This window comes from Oryctolagus cuniculus, chromosome 6 (genome assembly GCF_964237555.1).
Source record: "Oryctolagus cuniculus chromosome 6, mOryCun1.1, whole genome shotgun sequence".
In the NCBI taxonomy this organism is placed as follows: Eukaryota; Metazoa; Chordata; class Mammalia; order Lagomorpha; family Leporidae; genus Oryctolagus; species Oryctolagus cuniculus.
Genome location: NC_091437.1, coordinates 106,817,012 through 106,825,461, shown reverse-complemented (window position 1 = coordinate 106,825,461; position 8,450 = coordinate 106,817,012). Strand labels below are relative to the sequence as shown.

At 47.6% G+C, this 8,450-nt stretch overlaps 1 protein-coding gene across 1 annotated transcript; it reads right to left on the bottom strand.

Moving 5' to 3' along the window:
- Nucleotides 1-3,988: 3,988 nt before the first annotated feature.
- On the bottom strand, nucleotides 3,989-8,163 carry FABP5 (fatty acid binding protein 5). Its single transcript, XM_070075831.1, has 4 exons — nucleotides 7,753-8,163; nucleotides 5,172-5,344; nucleotides 4,735-4,836; nucleotides 3,989-4,248 (listed from the first exon to the last, which is right to left on the bottom strand). Exons 1-4 carry the CDS (start codon nucleotides 7,829-7,831, stop codon nucleotides 4,195-4,197), a joined length of 408 nt encoding a protein of 135 aa, XP_069931932.1. The 5' UTR covers nucleotides 7,832-8,163; the 3' UTR covers nucleotides 3,989-4,194.
- Between the last annotated feature and the right edge of the window lie 287 nt (nucleotides 8,164-8,450).

Genomic DNA, 8,450 nt, shown 5'->3' with positions numbered 1-8,450 from the left:
TGTTTTTACAAATGGTGGCCCTGGGAGGATAAAGATGTAGACCAGCAGAAATGGAGAAGTGATGGTGGCATGTGAACAGGGTGGTATCTCTGGAAGAGGTGGGAAGTAATGGAATTCTAGATACATTATGAAGGTAAAATTGAAAGAATTAGCTAATTAGGTAGGAACCAATGAATCAGAGATAACTCTAACATAGGTAGCCTGGGAACTGGAAAGGTGGCATTACTAGGAATTGGGGATGGAGAATACTGCAAGGAGAACAGGTTTGGTATTTAAAAAAAAATAAGGAATTTGATTTTGGCAAACATTAGGTTAACACCCTGTGCTGTCCAGCTCAGCAGTTGCTAACACATGTGGGTCTTTAAATCCACATCTCAATTAATCAAAACTACATTCAAAACTTAATTCTAAAATTGCCCTCACCACATTTCAAGTGATTAGTGCACAACCACAGATAACTCAGAGCTCGCATGGCAGGCAGTGCAGATATCAAAGAAGGAAAATGTATGGAAATGTATGAGGTATTTGGGGGTTCACTGCTGGGTGCTGTGGGCATTTTGTGGCCATGATCGTAGGATGCTAGAGGTTCTATGATGCTTGCCATGGGCCAGCACAAAGTGCTTTCACCCAAAACGTCAACAGCTCCTCCATGTGAGAAACTCGGGGTTACAGTCCCTCTGCAGATACTCCACAGCCCACCCACTGATGCAGTGTAGGCATCAGAACAGGCAGTTAGTAGTACAAGTTGTGCAGTCAGATAAACCTGGGCTCCAGTTTGCTCTTTGACTTCTACTTGCACAATTACCTGGACTTTGAGCCCTAGTTTCCCCATCTATATGATACAGAAAATCATAATCAACCTTCATCAACTAGAGTGGTTCTGAGGATTATAAAGTGCTTCAAGCACCTGGCCCAGAGTTTGGTTAAGGGAACATTGGATCAAAGTACACATTATTAAAACTACAAAGAGGAAGGCTGGCGCCGCGGCTCAATAGGCTAATCCTCCGCCTTGCGGCACCGGCACACCGGGTTCTAGCCCTGGTTGGGGCACCGGATTCTGTCCCGGTTGCCCCTCTTCCAGGCCAGCTCTCTGCTGTGGCCCGGGAGTGCAGTGGAGGATGGCCCAAGTGCTTGGGCCCTGCACCCCATGGGAGACCAGGAGAAGTACCTGGCTCCTGCCATCGGATCAGCGCGGTGTGCCGGCCGCAGCACGCCGGCCGCGGCGGCCATTGGAGTGTGAACAACAGCAAAGGAAGACCTTTCTCTCTGTCTCTCTCTCTCACTGTCCACTCTGCCTGTCCAAAAAAAAAAAAAAAAAAAAAAAAAACCTACAAAGAGGGGTAAAAGAGAGCCCTGGCATGGACACTGGAATAACAAGATGGAAATGCACACAGAAAGCAAGTCTAGTGATGGGCATTTGGCTCCGGTTAAATCACCGCTGGGATGCCCATATTCCACATCAGAGTGTCTGGCTCAAGTCCCATTAACTCCGCTTCCAATTCACTTCTGGTTAATGTGCGCCCTGGGAGGTAGCACATGATGGCTCAAGTCCTTGGGTCCCTGCCACACAAGTGGGAGATCTGGATAGACTATGTGGCTCCTGACTTCCACCTGGCCCACTCCAGGCTATTGTGGGCCTTTGGGGAGTGCACCATTGAATGAAAAATCTCTGTCTCCCTACCTGTCACTCTGCCATTCAGGTAATATTTTTTTTAAAAAAACAAGGAAGTCTAGGACAAGATCTTCCAATAAAATATCATTGTAAAAATGCAACTAACATGCAGTTTTTCAATTTTCCCTACCCACATTTAAAAAAAAGTTAATTTTATTAATATGTATTTAGGTAATGACATAGACCCAAAAATGCTATTTTGATATCCAACCAATATAAAAAAGCATTAGAGGAGTTTTATCCCATTTATACTTCTCAATTCAGATTAGCCATTCAGTGGTTGATAGCTATATACTAGACACCACAGAACTAGATTATTAGTGAGAGTTGAACTCTTACAATGACTGTTCGTTTGGGAAATTCCTGAGATTCTCAGGGTAAGCATTTGGCATAGCAGTTAAGATATGTGGGACACTTGCATCCCATATCCAAGTATCTGTTCACATCCTGCCTCCTCTGCTTCTGATCCAGCTTCCTGCTGGTGCATAGACGCAGCACATGACAGCCTGAGTATGAGTGCTTGTGTCCCTACAATCCATGTGGAAGACCCAGATAGAATTCCACGCTCTGGCTTCCGCCTGACCCAGCCCTGGCTCTGTGAGCATTTGGGTAGTGAATCAGAAGATGAAAGAGCTCTCTCTGTCTTTCAAGTAGATGAAAATAAATATTTTTAAAAATAAAGAGGATTCTGTCAGGTAACATCTTAGCACATGGACAGTGGTTGCAGGAATGCTTCACTTAATACAGTTAGGAGCCTTAGACTCAGGATCTCTGTGCAAGCTAAGAGGCAGTGTTGTAGAACACATTGGTGAAACACAGGTTCACAACCTAGTTCTACTAGGAGTACGTCAACTAGTTAAAATCTTGTTTTCTTATGAAGGGTGTTCAAAAAGCTAATAGGAAATGTGGATTATGAAAAAACTATGCATGGATCTGAAAATTTCTTTGCACCAAAGTACATGTTATCTCTTAATTCCATTTTTCCATTACCTTTTTGAAGTACCCTGATATTTACAGAATAGGGATGTCAGCAGACAGCCACTCATGATTTTTTGTTTGTTTGTTTTTGAGAGGCAGAGGAAAAGACAGAAATGGTTCCATCCACTGGCTCACTCCCCAAAGGTCCTCTACAGCTTTGGCTGGGGAGGCAACAGTGGCCAGAGGCAGGAGCCTAGAATGCAATTCTGGTCTTCCCCATGCGTGGAGCCAGCACCTGCTGCCAGGAAATGAACCCAGGCACTCTCACATGGGATGCAGGCACCTTACCCACTAAGCTAAATGCCCCTCCTGGTGCCAGCCACTGCTTATTTCTTTGTGGGCCACAGACACAAACGTGTTAGCCCAAGATCTGCAGCCTATCTCTTCAGATGAGAATTATGAATGTTTGTAGTTGGGTCCAAGATGTGGGACACAGACAGATTAACTGTAATTCTCCAGTGGTTCTTTCAGTAACATGTGTGGCAAATGCACACAAATATTTTAGAGCTGTGTTACTTTTATGGGTTTTGTTCGTGAGCACATTGTGTTCTTCCAAAGTTGTGGGTCTGGGAATGTTTGCTCACCCTAGGGCAACAATTTATGCATCATGTTCAGATATAGCTCAACCTTTAGAACAGCTCCTGGCATGTGGTAAATTCTGTTTACTACATGAATTTTCAGTTGCAGAATTCCTGAATCATAATTATAAGCACACCACTAAAAATATGACCTAATCAGTGAGGTAACTTAACATTTGTTTTCCTATGTAAAGTTTATGCTACCCTTTAATGACAAATGCCCAAAAGAAATGAAGACCTGAGTTGAAAAAAAGTTCAAATAGTGCAGGGCAAGCTTAAATGACTGATATTGTATTTGCTGTAAAAGTAGCTCTACATATAATTCATAGAATGTGTTTCAAGATAGCACCCTCCAGGCTACCCCAGAATTTATTCAACTCTCACCTATTAAAACTTATCGGGGCTGGCATTGTGGTGCAACAGGTTAAGCCTCTGCATGCCATGCCCTCATTCCATATGTAGTACTGAGTTCAAGCCCCAGTCGCTCCACTTCCAATCCAGCTCCCTCCTAACATGCCTGAGAAGCAGCAGCAGATGATGGTCCAAGTACTTGAGTTCCTGTCATCTATATGGGAGACCTGGATGAAAGTCCTGACTTCAACCTGGCCCAGCCCCAGCTGTTGCAGGCTTTTGGGGAGTTAAATAGTAAATGGAAGATATTTCTTTTTCCCTCTCCTCTCTCTGCCTTCCAAATAAATTAAAAAAAAAAAAAAAAGCTTATCATGAATTTCCTATTAATTTAAAGAATATCTACCACATATATTAGCACAAACACATTTATTGACTACCCAAAGGGATGATCTTAATTAAACCAACACTTTTGGAATAGTTGCATGTAAAAGGTTTGTGATAAAGATAATTGAACATAGTCGTGAAAAAAAAAAAGAAGCAAAATGGAGATTTGCTCATTGAACTGAGCTCGTTCATTTGTGCAGCTAATTCCCGTCCAAAGCAATGATGGAATTTTTATTCTGCTCTCTCATAGACCCGATGACAGGTGACATTGTTCATGACGCAGTCCTAGGGCAAAGAACGAGATTGAAGAATTAGGAGAGTCATATTCCAGAGCAGTGGGGGTAATAACAGGTTACTATCAGACTCCTTCAAACTCCTGCAATCTGCTTCACAGACGGGTTTCAGAGAAGGCAGCACCTGTTGTTTTGCTTGATGTGCATGGGTTTCTGGGAAAACTAAAGTGTTGACTACCTCAATTTTTCATGTGGTCTTGGCAAATAACATTCTGTACTTTAAGGAAATGGAAATATATATGCCCAGGACGGCAATTCAGCAGTCTGCCAAGATGGTGCTGTGACACAGCAGCTGAGCAAAGACTTCCTATAGTTCCTGCTACTTTGTCTGGCTCCACCAAGGTCTGTCTGAATGAACAGTATTCTGTTTAACTCACTTTTCTGCAACTGTTGTCTGCCCTAAGTTAGTTTCCTGTTGATGATCAATGAGGACACTTAGGTTAACTGAGAGCAAACAAAGTGCAGCGGAGGCGCTTACCACCATGAGCTTCCCATCTTGCAGCTTCCTTGTGATGGTGCTTTCCTTCCCATCCCACTCCTGATGCTGAACCAGTGCGTCATCTGTGAAGGTGCAGACGGTCTGCAAAACAAAGTTTACTTTCTCACCCTCCAAAGTACGTTACAAAAGAGTGAGTTTCCGTGACTCAGCCCCTTCTTGGTAAATGTTTTCTTCATCTTCTCCTTTCTGGGTTTCCTGCATCAATCATACTGATATTTTGCCCAATACAGTTTGTGCTTTTCAATCTAGAAGCTCACAAAAGAGATTCTAGGAAGCCGCCCCTTTGACTAATTGGTCAAAACATAACTCATAAGGTAACCTTTTCAATAAGTTCTTGCCTATAAACAGTAAAAATGTTATTAATACAACCTATCATTCTAGAAACTTCTGCAATCTTATAACATGTTATGACTGACCTGAGTTTTTCTGCCATCAGCTGTAGTTTCTTCAAATTTTTCTCCCAGGGCACAAGTAAACTGTGTTGTTTTCAAAGTACTCTCGGTTTTGATGGTGAGGTTTTTGCCGTCGTAGGAGATGATACAATCTGGTTTGGCCATTCCACCCATTTTTCTCAGAGCCAGTCCCACTCCTGTAGAATGTTGTATCACATTCAATAACAGCAAGACAAAAGGTCTCATTTACAGACTAAAAGCAGTAATTCCTTTGTAATCCCTCTGCCTGGCATATTTTCATTTCTTCTCTTATTGATAAGGACGGTAGACATGTACCTAGTGCTCAGCCTGCACCAGCACACGTTAATTCATGTAAACCTTGCAGCAACCCTTCAGTGAGGGGATATTACTGCCTCCCTTTCACGGAGTCACTGAACTGACTCGCTCATTCAGCTAGGAAGCCCAGGAGCTGTGAACAACTTGGCTCCAAATCCCAGCTCTTGGTCATCATGTTATGCTGATCCATGGAGAAAGTTAGGGAAGAAATAAGGACCTTCTAAAATTTACTTACTGAAACTAGTTGTTAGAAGGTACAGCTAAAGTCTTCAAAATTGCAAACTCAGGAGCTTGCTCAGTTGTGTTCTATACACTGGATTCTGTCTATCATTGTGCGACACACTTCCAGAAAACAGTCTGACACATAAAAAGCCTTTGATAAATATTTGATTAATAGGCCACTCAAAATAGAAATCAACCCTGACATAAACAAATATTTTTAAGCGTTAGCAGTGCAAGCACAATGCTAATGGAAAAAAGTTTACCCTCAAAAACAGAAAATATTTAAAACTGCATAAACTCAATTACTATATCAAATTCTCTAGGTATGAAATTTTATATTAAATTATACATTCATTTATGATGTGTGCATTCCTCTTGATGTTAACATCCATACAGGATCTTGGATCATGAAGAGACTGCAACCTAAAGCATGGCCATCCTAATGAGCAACACCCAGCCAGGCTCGGGCTGGTGGCCTGTGCTGTTGGTCATCATTTATTATCGCTGTGGATAAATAAGCGGGTTCTGCTCTCCCAAACCTCGACTGTTCCCCCAGTGAAGTGAGCTTTGACAGCCTTCCTGCCTGCAGCATTCTGAAAGTCACAGGGCTCTAAACACACACATTTGCTTCCAAGGGACAGAGAAGTGTTCTCTATGTAGTCCTCAAACCTGTGTGTGTGTGTGCGCACACACACACTTAGTTCTCGGATCAGTGCATTAAATGGCTTCTCCCAGAGTCATCTTTATGGAGGTTTACATTGAATAAAAATAAAAATACTGCCTTCGGGTCTCACTGTCTGCATTCTAAGTATATCTCACCAGCCTCCATCCCAGCTTCTGAATAAAGGCCAGGGAAGGAGCCACAAGTGTGGACAGACAGCCATGGCAGTGACTTTAGCTAGGGGCTGTAGGGTTAGCACCATGGGATACTGGCTTCGGAAACACCCTCTTGGCTCCAGCGGGCCCTCGGGGCTGGAAATCCTACTTCCTCCTAGCGGCCTGAGACAAGGGCCCATTTTTGTTTGCTATCTCCCTGATGTCTCAACCAGCAGGCAATCGCTGTTACTGGCTTCGCAAAAGGCAAGGAGCAAAACAAGGTGAATCTTCCAACAGAGCCTTTTCGGTTCTGCAATGCCACAACTATCTTGCATGCAGTTAGCAGCTGTAGGCCAGCAGCATCCGATGAGTATTTTGCAACCACGTCCACTGTGCCCTCCTCGATCTCCACCCTCAAGACCCAGAGGGCAGAAGACAGCACAGTCACCCCAGGCCACCCACCCACCCACCGCGGCGCCACGGCCAGGCAGTGCCGGGCAGCAGAGGGGCGCTGCTAGCGGCCTCGTCTCTCTGCGCGCCTCCTAGGCAGCTAGCCCGCCCGAGCGCCGCCGCGAGCCGCGCCGATCCCCAGGGCTCGGCTCACGCGGGGGTTTGGGCGGGCCGGGCAGGCAAAGGACCGGGGGGAGTTGGGAACGAGAGTGGAACGGGAGCTGAGGGCTGGCAGCTCCGTTCAGAACCTACAGGGTCGCCGCTGGAAACGGCACCCTGGCATACCGCGTCCCCGTGGAGCGCAGGGAGGCGATCTGGCTCCACTGAGGAACAAAAGATGAGGCCGGGTGGGAAAGCGCACTGGGTGAAGCCAGGATAGCGGCACGAGGAGGAGCACGAGTGAGAGGGAAGGAAAAAGAGGGGAAGTTAAGGAGGAAAACGTGCATTTCGTGGGCAGCGGGGAGCGCACGCCAAAGGCTCCATCTGCCGCCGCGTGGGCAAAAAAAAAAAAAAAAAAAAAGGAGGCAGAAGCGAGCGCAGAGCACGCAGCGGGGCATCTCCGGGATCCTGCGGCCGCCGCGCGCCGGGCTCTGCCGGCTGCTCGCCCGCGTGGTGCCGCGCCACGCTGCACCCAGGGCCACGTGGTGGTGGCGCGATGGGAGGGGCTGGGCTAGGGAACCGAGCATCCTGCGCCCGGGAGCCCAGCTCGCCGGTGCAGGGCCTCGGGCCCGACCCCTCCGCACCTGCCACGTTGCAGGCGCTGCGGGGCTGGGTGCCTCACCTAGTTCCTTCATGTATTCATCAAAGCCTTGGCTGTCCACCAGGCGCCATCTTCCTACCAGCTGCTGAATGTTGGCCATGGTGAGCGCAGATGGGCGGGCGTACGCAGCGAGCAGAGTAGGGTCCCGAGCGCGGAGAGCGGCGTGCGCCTCCCGCCGCCGGCGGCTGCTTTATAGGGCGCGGCCTGCGCGAGGCCACACCGGGCAGCCAATGGGAGGCGTGCCTCGCCCGGCCCCCGCCCCGCCCCCCGGGTGCCCGGGGCCGTCCTCGCCGGATCAGGAGGTGCGAACCGGCTCCACCTGCCCCGGGACGCCGCAGCTCGTCGGGCGCCTCCTGCAAGCGGAGACTCGCCCAGCTCCTCCCCGCACGCCAGACCCTGCACGACCCGCCTCCTCCGCAGGCCCAGAAAGCCGGAGGGGCCACCGGGGGGCCCCCGCGAGCCTTCCCCGCTACCCGCCCTTTGACCATTAAGCTGCAGCTGCTTTTCCTTTCCAGCCAACCAGGGACATCACGTTGTTAAGTCCTCGCTGGGCGCAGAACTGATTGATCGGCTGCATGGTTGGGTTGCTTGGTTGATGGATGAACTGATAGCCTCTTTAAAAACCTGTAATTTTTGGCAGCAGACAAACCCACATCCTCCTAAGAGAACCCACTGTCCCCACCACCCTCAGGCCACCCTTGGGGCAATTAGGGCCTCGA

Coding starts and splice junctions, on each gene's coding strand:
- FABP5 (XM_070075831.1), bottom strand. CDS start 7,831: ATGGCCAACATTCAGCAGCTGGTAGGAAGATGGCGCCTGGTGGACAGC. Junction 5,345..7,752: donor TGAATACATGAAGGAACTAG/GTGAGGCACCCA, acceptor AACATTCTACAG/GAGTGGGACTGGCTCTGAGA. Junction 4,249..4,734: donor AAGATGGGAAGCTCATGGTG/GTAAGCGCCTCC, acceptor TCTTTGCCCTAG/GACTGCGTCATGAACAATGT.